The sequence below is a fragment of the Pelophylax lessonae genome (assembly GCF_965119305.1).
Source record: "Pelophylax lessonae genome assembly, chromosome: 3".
Lineage (NCBI taxonomy): Eukaryota > Metazoa > Chordata > Amphibia > Anura > Ranidae > Pelophylax > Pelophylax lessonae.
Genome location: NC_138770.1, coordinates 423,795,644 through 423,814,217, shown reverse-complemented (window position 1 = coordinate 423,814,217; position 18,574 = coordinate 423,795,644). Strand labels below are relative to the sequence as shown.

The 18,574-nt window shown below is 39.7% G+C and overlaps 1 protein-coding gene across 15 annotated transcripts in view; it reads left to right on the top strand.

The window, feature by feature from the left end:
- The window catches only part of PTPRK (protein tyrosine phosphatase receptor type K), a 658,422-nt gene that overhangs the window by 417,417 nt on the left and 222,431 nt on the right, over positions 1 to 18,574 (top strand). For all 15 annotated transcript variants that reach the window (XM_082251915.1, XM_082251914.1, XM_082251916.1 and 12 more), the window contains exons 8-11: positions 939 to 1,241; positions 13,184 to 13,293; positions 13,663 to 13,864; positions 18,273 to 18,378. In XM_082251915.1, the coding sequence (XP_082108041.1) occupies positions 939 to 1,241; positions 13,184 to 13,293; positions 13,663 to 13,864; positions 18,273 to 18,378 (721 nt within the window). The remainder of the gene's footprint in view (positions 1 to 938; positions 1,242 to 13,183; positions 13,294 to 13,662; positions 13,865 to 18,272; positions 18,379 to 18,574) is intronic.

Here is an 18,574-nt window from a genome sequence, read left to right as displayed (position 1 = left end):
GGCAAGTGCAGTTGCACTCATTTTCCACAGAGCTTAGTAAATGTGGTAATTTCTGCTGATTTCCATCATCCAATCACATGCAGGAAAAAAAAAAAATCTTTTTATTTTCCTTGCACCTGATTGAGCATTCTTTACAAAATGAAGCTTCACTACATTTACATTTACGAAAAAAAAAAAAAAGAGTGCAACTGCACTTGCAAAGTGCACAGTCTTTGTCTTTAGTAATTAACCACAGTGGTGTGATGGACTTCATTGGAAAAATGAGTGCATTTTCCAGTCCGCTTTGGTGTGTTGGTATTCCAGTCCACTTTGGTGTGTTGGTAGTCCAATCATGGGTTGCCTTAAGTCAACACACCAAAACAGAGAGGTGTGATGGGTCCTTAAGTTTTAGATCAAATTTAATACCTATTGTTTATCAAGATATAGCATATAGAGAATAGTACCTGGCTCTAAAAGACCTGCCGATTTGAAAACTTTAATTCTAGGTAAAGACTGGTGAGTGACATAATTTATACTTTGCCATCAATGTCCTTTTTGATATGTTGCCTAAAAGGTTTGCTATCCTTTACACAAGAGCCTTTTATCCACACTGTATTTATTGCACTGACAATGCTGATGGCAACAAAAGCCGACTCTTCTTCAACTTATACTCTATTCATAATAAGTAACTTTTTTATATACAGAAAATGGGATGTATACAGAAGCTGTATATGTTTCAGATTTATTTATTTTGGAAAAGAATAGTCGGCATTGCTTTGTGGCTGTTGAATGTTGATGGACAAGTAGAAGAAAAGTGCAGACAATGTCATACTATTGAAATGATTCATAAAATTTAGAACATTGTTTTGATGGCATAAAAAGATAGATGTGAAATGAACTGGTCCTCTCTCTTTTTCTGGTATATTGCTTACATTTTATACACTCTTCTTTTTATCCAGAACCTATGAGGACACCGAAAACTCTGAAGATTGCTGAGATACAGTCTAGGCGTATTGCTGTCGATTGGGAGTCTCTGGGCTACAATATCACTCGCTGCCATACCTTCAATGTTACCATTTGCTATCACTACTACCAGGGCCATGGCGTGAACAAGGCTGACTGTCTTGATATGGACCCCAAAGCTCCCCAGCATGTAGTGGATCATCTCCCACCTCACACAAATGTTAGCTTGAAAATGATTTTAACCAATCCAGAGGGAAGGAAAGAAAGTGAAGAGACCATTATCCAAACAGATGAAGATGGTAAGTCTTTAGTGTTAGACAACATAAATTGCAGGTAAATGCAAAAAAAAATCTAATATACAATAGCTTACTTGTAGTGTTTTTCCTTTCCATAAATTACTTTTATTTCACATGCAGTTTAGCTTTGAACTTTCTAGAATATTCCCTAGCATAACCTGCTCTCCTTGCATGTCATAGCTTTAAAATCCTAGTTTCTCAATGGTTAAGCCCAAAAAAGGGCGAAACGCATCTGAGGAATTCTATACTGGTGAAAAGCTGAAGCCATCTTTAACCCATCTCATTACATTTATGCTCCAGTTTGTTGAAGTTTGCTGGAGCCTGGCAAGCCAATTCTGTCTGGCTTGCACCAGTCTTATTACATGCTGATCCAACTGACACAGGTTTTGAGGGGCATTCAATCTGTAATATTTTCATTGTTTTGGGCTACGTAAGGAAAGTTTTGACTTGCATGTAAATTCCTTATCTTGGAGTATAGTACAGGACACAGACCACCCAACCCACTGGTATCTGTTGCTAGTTGTTATGGCTTGCCAAAAATCTAGAGTGTCATGTAGTTGGTGGACTTTAATGAGCATACACTAGGGGTGATCTCACCAAAATCATTTAACAGTGTTCAATCACCTGAAGATATCCTGGAGGTAGCCCTACCAAAGTTCTTTGCTAGTGTCCGATCACCTGACGGTAGCCTACAGGTGACCTGTAGCTATGACTACAGGTCTGTGTCCTGTGCTGTATTCCAAAATAGGAATTTTACTGATAGGTCAAAATTACCCTTTTTTGCTAGAAAGATACTCAATCCCCCCCTCCGGAAAATAAAATGGCAGTAGATGCAATTGTTTATGGCACTTGATGTTCGTGCAATGGTTAAATGCATATTTTATTGCATAATTTAGTGCATTGAAACAATGTAATAATAAATATGTTGGTAAAATATAAAAAATGGGGTTGTGTAGAGTAAATAGAATATGAACATGTTGACCCTTAAAGTTGCGCATATCCTTGAAATGGCTAAAAACTGCAGTGCCCCATATTGTCCATACAAAGGATATAAAAAAAAGTCTACACACCCCGGTAAAATGTCCGTTTTTTGTGAAAACAAAATGAGACAAATAATCTCAGAACTTTTTCCACCTTTAATGTGATCTATAAACTGTACAACTCAGTTGAACAAGAAACTGAAATATTTTAGGGGGGGGAGTAAAAATAAAATAATGTGAGCATATTTTAAGCGTTGCATAATTGTGAACACCCTCTAATAACTGGGGATGTAGCTGTATTCAGAATTAAGCAGTCACATTCAAACTCATGGTAAATAGGGGTCAGTACACATCTGCCATCATTTTAAAGTGCCTCTGATTAGCCCTAAATAAAGTTCAGCTGTTCTAGTGGGTCTTTCCTGACATTTCCTTAGTCGCATGCTACAGCAAAAGCTATGGTCCGCAGAGAGCTTCCAAAGCATCAGAAGGATCTCTTTGTTAAAAGGTATCCATCAGGAGAAGGGTACAAAAGCATTTCCAAGGCATTAGATATACCATGTAATAAAGTCCTCAAGTGGAAAAAATATGAAACGGGGACATTACCAAAAACTGGACGTTCCTTTCAAAATTGAAAAAACAAAAAAAAAGACTGGTTATGGAGGCTGCCAAGATGCCTACAGCAACATTAAAGGTTCTGTAGGAATAAAGGTTCTGTAGGAATATCTGGCAAGTACGGAAGGCTGCTCCCTCCTTGCATGCCTTTTCTTGCCTTGCCTTTTCTTACAAACAAATATATCCAAGTGCTGCCTAATTTTTCAAAAATACATCTGAATTCTCCAAAAGCATTTAGGAAAATGTTTTATGGTCTGATGAAACCAAGGTTGAACTTTTTGGCCATAATTTCAAAAGATATGTTTGGAGCAAAAACACTGCACATCACCAACATAACACCATACCCACAGTAAAGCATGGTGGTGGCAGCATCCTGCTTTGGGGCTTTTTATCTTCAGCTGGAACAGGGGCCTTAGTCAAGGTAGAGAGTATTATGAACAGTTCCAAATACCAGTCAATATTTGCACAAAACTTCCAGGCTTCTGCTAGAAAGCTGAACATGAAGAGGACTTCATCTTTCAGCATGACAATGACCCAAAGCAAAAATCTAAATTAGCAAAGGAATGGCTTCACTAGAAGAATATTAAAGTTTTGGAATGGCCCAGCCAGAGCCAAGACCCGAATCTGATTGAAAATCTGTGGGGTGATCTGAAGAGGGCTGTGCGCAGGAGATGCCCTCGCATTCTGATAGATTTGGAGTTTTTGCAAAGAAGAGTGGGCAAATATTGCCAAGTCAAGATGTGCCATGCTGATAGACTCATACCCAAAAAGACTGAGTGCTGTAAAAAAATCAAAAGGTTCTTCAACAAAGTATTAGTTTAAGATTGCGCACAGTTATGCAACCATATTATTTTATTATTTTTAGTTCCTTCCACCTAAATGATTTCAGCTTGTTGGTTCAACTGAGTTTCACAGTTTATAGGTCACATTAAAGATCAAAACCGTTCTGAAATGATTTATCTGTGTCATTTTCTTTACTTCACAGAAACCTGACATTTTAACAGGGGTGTCTAGACTTTGCATATCCACTGTAGGAGTTTCTTTAAAGGCCCTGACAGGTTATCAGTTTAGATTTAACCATAAATTACAGCTCTAGAGTCATTCCTCTCACTCTGACCTTTCAGCAATCGTGTGGTATAATTGCGGTTTACATACACGTGCAAGTCTTTCAAATTTTTTTGCGTGGGGCAAAGGGGGTGCTTTTAATTTTTAAACTTTGAGGGTAGTTACCACAGTCCTGGGCTCCTCAGAGGAATAGGAGACCCTGGGAACCATCCTGGAAGTTGTAGGAGGGGTGGTTGGCATCCCTTCATTATATTGGGTGCAGGCTGAGAAAAAACAATACCAAGCTCATGGCTGCAGTGAGCTCTCTTTATCCACTTGGAAGTCCCCACTGTTTCTAAATGGAATGTGGAGGTCAAATGGTTAAAAATGCAAAGCGTGTTTCAGGGTGTTTCTCATGGCTAGTGGGGCTAAACCAATGACTATTTTTAACCATAATGATGAGAAAATTTTAAGGCGCAGAATGGAAATTTTTTTCTAAATTTAATGTTTTTTATTCTGGGGAAACCTTTGGAGTGAAAATTGAATAATACATTCAGGATTCCGTTCAAATGGCTAGTCTGAATATAAAATGTAAAGGCTTTCAAACAAAACTAGTTGTCTTGATGGTGTGAATGTTCTGATGGATTATTTTCTTTGAGCAGTCAAATTAAAATCTAACCATGTTTAACGAGCTTTAGGCACAATGGGGAGGTTGTTATCACTTACTGCTGAGATAAATAACCTGTTTTTTTTCCAAGTGAAAATACGAGCATTTACACAAAACTTTGGCAGGCCATAGACATTGCAAATAAGGGTATGGCCAGCAGTAAAGAAGACCTCATGTTATCAGTGACCTGGTTCATTTATATGACTCAATATTAGTAGCTACTTTTCTCTGTTGTCCAAGCTTTTAACATTACAGCAGATGGCACAAACCATTTACTATAGATGCATGAGATTAGAAGAGTTTAGGTTTTATAAATAATGTGCAGTTGTATCCAACCTCTTGTATAGACGTGGTTTATTGGTAAGCTTTGTCCTGAGACGACTTTGCTTTTATTTGTTGAGGAACTAGTTTATATTTTTCAATTTCGCTGTACTGAACAATTTGGCACTTTAAAGGTTAAAGTGGTTGTAAACCTTCTCATATATCAAGTGAATAGCTTCAGATGATACAGAGATAAAACAAACCCTACATAAGTTTTACTCCTATCTTATCTGCAGTATTGGCTTCTCTACACCCTTTCAAAAGTGCAGATCGTGTTAAAAATCCTACTTCATCTGTACAGCAGTACTGTAGTTATAGTGTGTGAGAGCTTATTGAAGGAAAGGAACACATCCCTCTTTACACAGCAGAAGAATTGTGTTGTGAATAGACGAGCTCTGTTCTGATATCTTCTCCCTCCCTACACAAATTCATCTAATATGTCGGGAAAACATCTCAGAAGTGACTCCTGCTGATAAAGGAATCAAGCACCAGAGAGAAACAACACTTAGAGCTTTAGAGAGAGAGAGACTAGTAAACACTACAGATATGTATTTTGCTCAAATTCCATGACTGAGGTTTTTCAACCACTTTAACTTTGGGCATTAAAACTTTAACTTCAATATAGTTCTCTATAAGTTTGCGAACACATATATTCCCTTGTACGTAGCAGTGACATTGTCACTGGGCTGTACATAGTTGTTGCAACATGTATGTGGGAGGCACCATGCAGACGGTCTGCGAGAAACCAAAATGTGTGGGGGGGGGGGGGGGTAGATAGAAGACCAATCGCCCTGCACAATGGGAGAGAGAGCAGAAGTGACTGGTTTTAAAACCGGAAACTCCTGCTCAAAGGCAAACATTTTATGTTGGATTACTGCACAGATCCTGAATTAATATACAAAGCACACCAAAATTTAGGTATGAACACACATGCCTCTTGTAGTTAGACAATGTTTGCTTATCCTGGAGTTAAGACCCCCACAACTGATTGAGTGCACATTTGTGGTCCTAAATAGTAATAATACACCTTTGTAATAGAAAACGAGCTGGCAGGTGCAAGGTATAGCTGCTGCCAAAAAAAGTCGGATATAATGTTGTGACACAGAGAAAGAGATGTACACCGCTCAGGCAGTGGGAACTTCACAGCCAGCCATGGGTGCAGGACCTTGGATCGCTACCGCAAACAGGGTACAAGAGAAATGGCCGCACACCAAGCGATGGCTCACAATGAAAGGCTTTATTGAACAAGAATGCAAGGTACAGCAAAATGGATGGTAGACATGTTTAACATGACTCACAGCGTGCTTGTTCACTAGTGAACTGCCATGTTGTTTCCAACTTCCCAGATGTATGTTACATATGCATGACAACTATATATTTTGTGAAACTCCACCATGAAATCAGAATGGAAATGCCCACATAGTGTGAATCTGTAAAAAAAAAAAACCTTTTTATTAAAACCAAAGTACATAAAACTGCTCCCGATGACGTCCTCTGATGAAATGCTTTGGAAGGAGCTAATGCACGCAACGTCGTCATGCCTGTTTGAACCGTTTGGGATACTCAAAATATCGCTCGGGAATGCTATATATACAGCATTGTTTTATAAATCACATGTACTTTTTAAGAGTTGACACTATGTTTGTATTTCCATTTTGATTTAATGTTTGAGTTTTATATTTGTTTATATATATATATATATATTATATATATATATGGTTGCCATGTGTATGTAACCTACATCTGGGAAGTTGTCGACATCACGGGAGTTCAATTATGCTGCACGGGTTGTAGCACCTCATGACAGGATATTTAAAGGCTGATTTGACTATGTAATAGGGTCTTGCTCGTTCTGACAAGAGTCCATTCCCTATGGTAGTGATGGTTCATGTGGTAACTACGAGATATATTTCAACAAGTTATTTTCCATAACACAGTGGTATATGACTGCATTGGGACTGTCACTTTTATTGTACTTACACAAAGTGGACCATAAAGCTGAGTTCCACCCGTTTTTGTGTATATTAAGTCAGCAGCTACAAAAAGTGTAGCTGCTGACTTTTAATAAACACTCACCTGCCCCATGATCCAGCAATGCGGGCGGCAGGAGCCTCGGTCCTCTCCCTCTTCTCCCCCCGTCATCGCTAGTTTGGGCACCCGGCTGTGACAGCTTGCGGCTTCACAGCCGGGTGGGCACTGTGCATGCGCGAGTCATGCTGCGTGTCCTGAGTGGACGCCAATTTTCTGGAACCTGTTACTTGTCCTAGAAGATTGCAGGGAGGAAGTGGGAGCAGGTACCTGTCAAATCTAGGTACCGCCTCCCCCCACCAAAAAAATGACATGAAAATGTGGTATGTCAGGGGTCCAGGAGGCCTTGAAGCGGAAGTTCCACTTTTGGGTGAAACTCCGGTTTAATTATTTGATTTTTATTTTTTTTGGCTTTTACTATTGCATTCAGTTTGTATGTTTTACATATTTTCACATTTGTTGCGGCAAATTATTTAAATCATTTCTGTTACACAGTATATCTGACTGATTTTTGCCATCAGCTTGACTTTGCACCTGCCAGCTCGTTTTCTATTACAAATGTGTATTATCAATATTTAGTTGATATAGTAAAGTTTGTATATTTTGTATGTTTTCACATTTTAGCACGACAAATTATTTTTATAACTAAATATTGATAAAACATATCTGCTATATAGTACCATAGATATTCAGGGTTAGTTTATATACAGTGAGGGAAAAAAATAATTTGATCCCCTGTTGGTTTTGTATGTTTGCCCACTGACAGGGAAATAATTAGTCTAATTTTAATGATATGTTTATTTTAACAGTGAGAGAAAGGAAAACAAAAAAAAAAAAATGTATAGAAAAACGTATTTCAAAAAAATTGTAAACTGATTTGCTTTTCAATGAGTGAAGTAAGCATTTGACCTCTTAGCAAAACATGGCTTAGTACTTGGTGGCAAACTCTTGTTGGCAATCAGAGTTCAGATGTTTCTTGTAGTTGGCCACCAGCTTTGCACACATCTCAGAAGGGATTTTGTCTCACTCCTCTTTTTGCAGTTCCTCTCCAAGTCATTTAGGTTTTGAGGCTGACGTTTGGTAACTCGAACCTTCAGCTCCCTCCACAATTTTTTCTATAGGATTAAGGTCTGGAGACTGGCTGGGCCACTCTAGGACCTTAATGTGCTTATTCTAGGGCCACTCCTTTGTTGCCTTGGCCATGTGTTTTGGGTCATTGTCATGCTGGAATACCCATCCACGACCCATTTTCAATGTGCTGGCTGCGGGAAGGAGATTCCCACCCAAGTTTTAACAGTACATGGCCCCGTTCATCGTGCCTTTGATGCAGTGAAGTTGTCCTGTCTCCTTAGCAGAAAAACACCCCCAATGCATAATGTTTCCACCTCCATGTTGGATGGTGTTCTTGGGGATAATAGGCAGCATTCCTCCTCCAAATACGACGAGTTAAGTTGATGCCAAAGAGCTTAATTTTGGTCTCATCTGACCACAACACTTTCACCCAGATAGATGTCCTCTGAATATTTCAGATGTTCATTAGCAAACTTCAGACAGGCCTGTACCTGTGCTTCCTTGAGCAGGGGGACCTTGCAGGCGGTGCAGGATTTCAGTCCTTCATGGCATGGTGTGTTACCAATTGTTTTGTTGGGGACTATGGTCCCAGCTGTTTTGAGATCATTGACAAGATTATCTCTTGTAGTTCTGGGCTGATTCATCACCAATCTTATGATCATTTATACTCCACAAGAGGAGATCTTGCATGGAGCCCCAGACCGAGGGATATCTGATTGATTGATTGCTACTGTGGACAGGTGTTTTTTATACAGGTAACAAGCTGAGATTAGGAGCACTCCCTTTAATAGAGTGCTTGTAATCTCAGCTCGTTACCTGTATAGAAGACCCCTGGGAGTCCGAAATCTTGCTGATTGATGGAGGATTAAATACTTTTCTCTTCCGTTCATTGACATACAGCTCCATATTCTTTACCATAGGGTTATGCTGCCCTTTACAGGAATAGGACTAGGCAGACAACACAAAAGCTTGGCTACGAACTGTGGGCCCTCCTCAGCTGGCATAACCTCCCTCTCTGCTTAGAGATACTTTGTTTGCCAAGTTCAGGAGTAGGACCTAGTCTCCCTGCCGGGCCCTAGGTCCTGGCTTTTTTTTTGTCTATTTTTTTTGCTGTTTGTTTTTGTATCCTGTTTTATTCCTGTGGAGATCTAGCAACTGCCAGGCGGAGCAACGGGCTGGACTATTGCAGTTCCAGTGGTTTCTGTCTTGGGAGTGTTACCTGCATGCTTCTTTGGATCGGTAAGTAAGAGCCCCCTCATCTCTTTTCCTGGTTTCGGTGTGGCCGTGGGTACTCCCTGGGGTGGTTGGTCCTTCTGGGGGGTTCTTCTCCCCCCCCTCCTTGGGTGGCATTAAGCTGGCTTGTCTGCCTGTGCTCATAGTGGGTGGGTAGGGGAGGGGAGGGGAGTGGAGTGGCTGGTGCCAAGGCTGTGGGTGCCCCTGGTCTTGGTGTCTGCGGGTGTACTGTCCCCCTGCTGCTCTCGGTGGGCTTTCTATGGCGTGGGTGGCCTTTTTAGTTCCCCTTGGGACAACTGGTGGGCCTGAGGGGCGAGGGCAGGTGGCTTGGTATCTGTGGATCCGAGTACCCACGCGGTCGGGCAGGCCAAAAATTTAGGCCGCAGTTTTGCGACTTACTGGCTGGACCTATTCTGGATCAGCAACTAATGCTGCCAATGTACCCCAGGACATCTGTATCCCTTCCGCTCCCTTGCTGGCCACGGGTCCCCCCGCGGATTGCGCTCACATGGCCGGGCGGGTGAAAATTTAGGCTACGGTTTTGCAGCCTACCGGGCCGCGTGGCCGAAAATTTAGGCCGCAGCTTTGCAGCCTACTTGGTCGCCCCCCTAATGGTAGGACAGTTTATGGGGGGGGGGGCAGGTTTAGCTGACAGCGTGCTATGGGGCATCTGCCTTCCCCAGTGGCTCTGTGGGGGTAGTCTCATAGCCTCCCGACTGTTCCTGATTTTGAGGGACTGCCCCTGATTTGGAACAAAGTCCCTCTTTCCTCCTCATTTGTCCCTCATTTTGGTCTGATTTATATAGTTATATAAAAAATGAACTTTGTCTTTTAAAAAATGTTTCCCAGTGCTAAACCTTTCATCCAATTTCTAAATTGTTGCATTTGTAAATCTCAAAAGCCAGTATAAAGGAATAGTATTGGTAAAAAAAAAAAAAAAAAACACTTGTGCGTTTGACTCATCATTTTTTTAAAATCATTTTCCTTTAAGGGGGGCATGTCAGGGGGGTGTGTCTTATGCCTACATGCCAGGGTATTTGCCTTTTATACTCTGGATTATGATTAAGCTATTTGGCCACTGAGTGCCTTTCCGGGGTCAGACTCACTCTTTGTGATTACAGATGGGCTGCAGAAGGGGATTCCTGCTTTCTCATCTACCTTTTCCAGATGGACCAGACAGACGGCAACCCAGGCTTATTAGTTTACAGGTCCGGTTCCTCCCTTTCCCTATGATGGCACATTTACTCGGGCACTTAGCGCTTCTTGGGCCTTCTGTCATCAGGCGTAAGTGGTGCAAGTGTGCATGGTGGCCACTTGGTCGTCGGTGCATACTTTTTCGAAATTTTACAACATGGATGTTTTGGCATCTGCGGTTGCCTCCTTTGGACACAAGTCTTTGAAGGCTGTGATTTAGAGGGTCTGTTTTTCCCTCTTGAGGGTGTATTTCAGGTTGGGCTTCTGTTCTAGTTGAGCTACTATTACCTGAATTGGCTTGTGTTTAGCCTTGGGTTTGTTGTCTCCCACCCCTCATGTTCAGCACTGCTTTGGGACGTCCCTATGGTGAAGAATATGGAGCTGTATCTGTCAATGAACGGAAGAGAAAATAGGATTTTTGTACTCACCATAAAATCCTTTTCTCTGATTTTATTAAGACACAGCACCCATCCCTCTAAGGGATTTTTATGTTTCTGTTACTGCTTGTTACAAAACTGAGTATCTCTAAGCAGAGAGGGGGGTTATGGCAGCTGAGGAGGGCCCACAGGGCGTAGCCAAGCTTTTGTGATGTCTGCCTAGTCCTAATTTTGTATAGGGCAGCATAACCCTATGGTGAAGAATATGGAGCTGTGTCTGTTAATGAACTCTGAGAAAAGGATTTTACGGTGAGTACAGAAATCCTGATATTTCACTCCATAAAATGCGAATCAATTTAGAACTTTTTTGAAATTTTTCTGGAAATTATTTCCGTTATTCTCTCTCTCTCAAAAACCTACCATTAAATATAAAGACTGATCATTTCTTTGTCAGTGGGCAAACATACAAAATATGCAGGGGATCAGATACTTTTTTTCCCTCACTGTAAGTGAATCGAAGTTGAGAAGTATAACAAAGTAAAAGAGGTAGCTTTGTAGAACAGCTAATATTGTTAAAATGTCCCAGAAAACTTCATAATATTGCTACATTGGTTTTTATCCAACAAGCTTTCCTACGTTGCAAAAATGTTTATTAGCATGGTTTTTGGTTGTACTTTAGAGGCTAAGTTTGACCTCCAAGATGATTTTAACTTCTGTAACGCTACAAAATGTATTTTTATCAATCATTGTGGAAGGCTGCAATTTATTGACTACAGTGAATAAAATCGTTCCATTTACATTTGTATTTTGACTGTTAATACATTACATTTGGTTTGTGGAAACCTGTAATTATGTGAGCTTCCCATCATTTTGTGTAAGATGAAGAGAGAGCCTCATCAAGAAAAAAAATAGCCCATGGCAGCTAGTCTCTTCATTGTCTTGACATGCACAGCCTGTCATTTTGCATTGCCCTCTAGGTCTGTATGCTCACATGTCAGATGGTGAAGGGACAAGGCAGTGCTTTTCTCCTCCACACCCAGAGACTCTACTGACAGCTCATCTGTCTAAAGCAAGAGGCATGTCACATGTCCTCCTTAGGTTTAAAAGTGCTTTAATCTCTACTGTCACCTCCCTTATTTTGAGTCAGAATGTGTCAAAGAAGAAATTTTAGAGTACCAAATCCTTTAACCAGAGTGAACAAAAAGATGGCCCCAGTGACCCATATCAGCTTGATTTTTGCCTTTGTCTAAAATCATTTTGTGAAAATCTCATTTTAATGGACATTGGTTTAGCGAGTAAAATAATAGTGTGGTTTTGTGCTGATTTTCATGCCTGCTGTAGAATGACAGTAGATATAACCATGTTATTACTATAGGCCTCACCTAATTTGTTTGTGAACTAGTGTTCATATTCTTTAATGCTCAGGAAAAGGGAGTCGATTCTGCTTGCTAGCTTTTTCTCAGATACATACTTCATTTATGAAGAGCATATCTGTATTTCCAACAGAAAGAAACGGATGGGAAAATAAAAGCCAGAGCAAAAAGTCTCATGTTATCCATAGCAACCATTTGGATTACTTTGCTCTGTTTTTATAGTAAAGAATAAAAAATATATGAGTGGCTAGGACAATAAAAGAACCCTTTTAAATCCATATTCTCATCACCCAAACCCCTCTTATAGAAACATTTTTGTAATATTAAGTGTCTGTATGAGTTTGCTGCAAAAGAATAGTAAGTTCTGCTCTTTTGTGAATAGCTGTGTTTTCTTTCTGGGAGAATGGCTCTATCTGCTGTCTTATAATATGTGCAAAAAAAAGGGGGTATGGGTAATGGGATTTTAAATGGGGTAGGTTGCGAACTAAAATAACCAAAAAAAAAATTACAAAATCTAAAAATATTGATTTAATGAAGAATACATGATGAAAACAAAAAATGTTTTTTTTTTTTTTTTTGGGATATTTTAGTTAGCAACCTACCTCATTTAAAGTCCCATTACCCATACCCCCCCCCCCTTTTTTTGCACACATTATTAGGGATGGAGGTTCTTTGCTGTGATTACATCAGATCGTCTTTCTTTTACCATATTCTCATAAACCAAACCCATCTTATAGAAACATTTTTGTAATATTAAATGTCTGTATGAGTTTCCCTCAAAAGAATAGCAAATTCTGCTCTTTTGTGAATAGCTGTGTTTTCTTTCTGGGAGCCGTCACAGTTGGAATCTATAGCATAGGCCAGAATGGCTCTATCTGCTGTCTTATAATATAGTTTGTGTGATGGTTGTCTCTACGAAATATTTTTTAAAGTGGCCCTGCACTTCTATGTTTTTTTATTTTATTTAAGCTTTCTTTAAAAATGTACCAAACTTTAAAAAACAATGTTTGTTATTTGATTAAATTAAAAATCCATTTTCCCACAGTACCTGGACATGTCCCATTCGGCTCACTGAAAGGCACACCGTTTGAAGACAAGATCTTTTTGAACTGGAAGGAACCTATGGAGCCAAATGGCATTATCACTCAATATGAGGTACCACTGCTCACATCTGCTGAAATGTCTTTGTTAAAATAATGGCCGTAATTAATCATGTTGGATTATACAGATTGTTGTTTGAAAGTTCCTAGCAGCTTGAGGTTATTGGACCATCATGAAGGGCACGGTAGTGATGAGAATAGTGAAACCCATGGACAGGTGCGGAACAGTCTGTGCTGGTCACATTGCGGGTTGTTGTAATAAATTACCAAACACAGGGATCATTAGCACAAAACAAAAATCTGCAGACTCGTTATTTTGTTTTTATTGCCTAAGGAACCTATAAATTGAATTAGCAGTATTTGTAAATGTAATATGGTGTCATGGCTACAAAGGCCATTTTGTAAAAACTTTTTCTCTCAACAGGTGAAATACAATAGTATACGGTCCTTTGATCCCGCAGTGCCTGTGGCTGGACCCCCGCAAACAGTTACTAAACTTTGGAATAGTACACATCATGTTTTCTCTCAACTGCATCCAGGCACTACATACCAGTTCCTTATAAGGGCTAGTACTCTGAAAGGATTTGGTCCAGCAACAGCCATCAATGTTACCACCAATATATCAGGTAATATTCCATGTGCACACCAGCTATGGGTAATATACTGCTCAAAAAAATTAAAGGAACACTTTGAAAACACATCAGATCTCAATGGGGAAAAATATGCTGGATATCTATACTGATATGGACTGGGTAATGTGTTAGGAAAGAGAGAATGCAACATTGATACTTTTAATTTCTATCAAACAACCTACAAAGGGCTGAATTCAAAGAAAGCTCAAAGTGAAAAATGATGCAGCAGGCTAGTCCATTTTTCTGAATTTTCATTGCAGCAGTTTATAATGACACTCAGTAGTTTGTATGGCCCCCACATACTTGTATGTATCTGGACAACATTGAGGCATGTTTCTAATGAGACGATGGATGGTGTCCTGTGGTATTTCCGCCCAGATCTGGACCAGGGCATCACTGAGCTCCTGAACAGACTGAGGTGCAACCTGGAGGCGTCGGATGGACCAAAACATAATGTCCCAGAGATGCTTTATTGAGTTCAGGTAAGGCGAGCGTGGGGGCCATTCTATGGTATCAAATCCTTCATCCTCCAAGAACTGGCTGCATGCTCTCGCCACATGAGGCCGGGTATTGTCATGCACCAGGAGGAATGCAGGACCCACTGCACCAGCTTAGCCTGACAATGGGTCCAAGGATTTCATCCCAATACCCAATGACAGTCACTGTGCCATTGTCTACCCTGTAGAGGTCTGTGCATCCTTCCATGGTTATGGCTCCCTAGACCATCACTGGCCCACCACCAAACTGGTCATGCTGAACGTTACAGGCAGCATAATGTTCTCAATGGCTTCTCTAGACCCTTTTTACGTCTGTCACATGTGCTCAGGGTGAACCTGCTCTCGTCTGTGAAAAGCACAAGACGCCAGTGGGGACCTGTCAATTCTGGTGTTCAATGGCAAATGCAATTGAGCTCCACAGTGTCTGGCAGTGAGCATAGGGCCCACTAGAGGATGCTGGACCCTCAGGCCACCCTTATGAAGTCTGTTTCTTATTGTTTGGTCAGAGACATTCACACCAGTGGCCTGCTGGAGGTAATTTTGTAGGGCTCTGGCAGTGCTTATCGTGTACTCCTTGCACAAAGGAGAAGATACCGATCCTTCTGATGGGTTAAGGACCTTCTACGGCCCTGTCCAGCTGTCCTGGAGTAACTGCCTGTCTCCTGGAATCTGCTCCATGCTCTTGAGACTGTGCTGGGAGAGACAGCATCCCTTCCGGCAATGGCACGTATTGATGTGCCATCCTGGAGGAATTGGCCTGCCTGGGCAACCTCCTATAGGGTCCAGGTACCGCCCCATGCTACCAGTAGTGACACTGAACCTAGCCAAATGCAAAACTAGTGAAAAACAGTAAAGGGCCATACACACTATAAGATTTTCTGAAAACTTTTTCCTTCAGATTTACCTTTTCCATGTAGTGCAAGGGCCTGCCAGATTGCATACAAATTGAAAGTGTTTAGGTTTGACCTCATATTATATGGTTTTGGTAAGTCTAAAGGAAAAAGTCTTCAGAAAATCTTATAGTGTGTATGGCCCATAAGAAAAGATGAGTAGGTAAAAAAAAAGTCTGTGGTCTTCACCTGTAAAACCATTCCTGTTTTTGAGGTTGTCTCGTTGTTGCCCATCTAGTGCACATGTTTAATTAACACCAAAGCAGCTGAAACTTATTACCAACCCCCTCTGCTACTTAACTGACCAGATCAATATCCCAGGAGTTTAATTAAATTTAATGCTATACTCTGATTAGAAAGTGTTCCTTAATTTTTTTTTAGCAACGTATATTGGTTGATGTGTACCTAATCTAAAATCTACTTTTGTGTCTTTTTGTTTTTTTTTTGTGTGTATATATGGCCCAGAGTTTTTTTTTTTTTCTATATTTTTAATTGAATGGGAAGATTTAAAATTGCATTCAGGTTTTTAATAGCTATTTGTGTCCCTTCTGGGGAGATGTAACCTATTGTAGAGAGATTGTAGGTTGGAGAGATTTACACTTACTTCCAATTGTGCTTTTGGGATAGAAAATGAAAGGAAATCTCCCCATGGTGATGCAGCAAAAAATAAATTGCGCGTGTCCTCAACTGAAATGAAGAAAAATATTAGGGGAAAAATGTACCAGAACACATCAGAAATGCATTGGAACCCCTTTAACAACACATCAAAAAAATGTGCATGCAGAGATTGTGGTTTTTAACCCTGCTTTAAGAAACATTCACATCAGGGGAGTATGCTTGATGGATGGGTTTTAAATAAAGTGATCAATTCATTGCCATTGAATGTTCAGTGGAATTCACTTTCACTTCTAAGTAAATATGCATGTTATTGTTATGTGTTTTTATCAAGTAGAATAATTAAATAAAAAAAAAAAAAAAAAAAAGAATTGAACTTGTATATTGCCAATCCATTGCCGCAAAATGTCAATGTTGCAAGTGTTGTGACACAGACCAGGCCCAGTGTAACTTCATGGACTGCAAATTATCTTAAACTAGGATTGGCACAATGAACATCTCTGAGTTTTTTAAGGGCAGTCGCAAAGAATTTGCATTGCAGCTGCCATCACAGCTGAGGCAACTTAGAAAAAAATAATTATTCTGCAAAGATTTCCTTCCACAAATTTTTAAGTTAAATAGCCTATAGCATTAATTGTGTTACATTGATTGGGATGCATTCATTGGGGTACTGTGCTTAAAAATCACTTACAAAGAATTAGAACTCTTCCTTGAATAAGGCCAAGAAAATTGTGATATTTACAGAAATAAAAATCTTTGCCACCATTAGTTATTGAACAATTTTTATAATTACAATCTTTAATTTTAATTTTAACCGCATTGCCCTTTTCGTTAAAATTAATCTTTGCTAAAAAAAAAAAAGAAGTGACGACCATACCATCAGTTAAAGTCCATCCATGTGTAAAAAAAAAAAACATCAGGTGCACACGGAACTGCTTACGAGAGCAATAGACCCCACATTTGCAGAGCTTATACAGCACTTTAGCACAAATCCTGGATGGATGGCTGGATCTGACTGTTTTCCCCTTTTTTTAAGATGCCAATATTAGTCTCCAAGCTCACTACTATTCAGGAGGAAACACAGAGCAAAACTCCATAATGTAGTATTACAGACAGCATTTATTTTTGTAAGAAATATCTGTACTTACAAAGACTCATACAGCATAACACAGAAAGCACTCCGCTTTCTCTGGTGGGCATACAGATGCCACTGCTATGCTCTGCCCTAAACATTTTGTCTCAAGGGACATCTTCCTGGGGCATCAGAGAAAGTGGGGCATTTATAAAAAAACAAATGTGGGTTCTGTTTGGCTTGCTTTCTGGATTCTTAAGCAAAGAATTATTCATTTTAACATGCGGGGAGGAGTGCCAGGAAACTTGTCACGGGACTTTGACAGGTTATATGACAGGACTTCTGTCTATTCTTTGCAGTGTCATGCAACAAACACACCGCAAGACCCCACAAACTCCATACTGCGCTCTGCATTTTATGAATAAAATGTAAAATGCTGGCTGCTTGTGGGGTAATCTTTGCAATTTTGTGCATTGGACACAGGGGTGGTCATTTTTATATGAAAAAAAAAAAAAAAACAGCCTTGATCTTGGCAAAGACTGAGGTATGGAAAGTGGTCAATAGTAAATATTTGTTGTTGGTCATAGCAGTCAATAATTGTTGTTTTCTATATTTTTTTTTAAATTTGGATTGTAACTGTATAAATTTGTATACAGTTATTTTAGTAGCGCCATTTGTAATACACAATATTAATTTGGCCACAATGTTAACAAATGCTTGAGTACTAGAACTACAGTTGCTTAGTAAAGTTAGTTGCCATAATTATTTTTATATTTAATTTTGACTGAAAATAGACATTATGGCAAATACCATATTCATTATAGCCCTGCAAACTAAGCCTAATGTATGTCAATTCAGTTTGCATTTTGACTGTATCATAGCAATTCCAAGTTCTTATCCTGTGTAAGGTATCTGTGGATATGGTGGATATTAATAATAATAAAAAAAAAAAATTATGAGTGCTGACTGGCATTCTGCATGGGACCCCCACCCATGTTATTTGTTAATATCAAAAAGTTCCACAAGGAGTAGCTGCTTAGCGTAGTTGTGATTGGAAACCGTCAGTCTTGTTCAGTAGAAACCAATCAAAACCCGTCTTCTACTGGCCTAACTTTAGAAGCATAAATTCTGTTTGGTTGTTATGTGTTAGCACCTTTAAAAATTAGAGCTCTTTATAAAATAAGTCCATGAGACCATTTAAGTACATGGTCTGTCTCTTCTTTGCGAAGCACAACTTTTTTTCACTGTGAAAACAATTTACATTAGAATAATATACATTTAATTAAAAATGTTTCTATTTTTTTTCCCATTTTAACATTTTTCTTTAGCTCCAACACTACCAGACTATGAAGGTATTGATGCCTCTCTTAATGAAACTGCCACAACCATCACTGTACTGTTAAGACCTGCGCAGGCAAAAGGAGCTCCTATCAGGTATGTATTTCCGCAACTTGACCTAGGCATAGACTGCTCCAATTTTGGCCATTTAGCCCACAAGAGGCAAAGAGAAACAATGTGGTTGGAGGAATCTCCATTATATTCTTGAAGCTGTAGTACCTGCTGCTTCCTAAATACAGTTGCACTGCTAAACGGTGACTGCATCTAATGGAATTATGTCACTGTTCAGCCA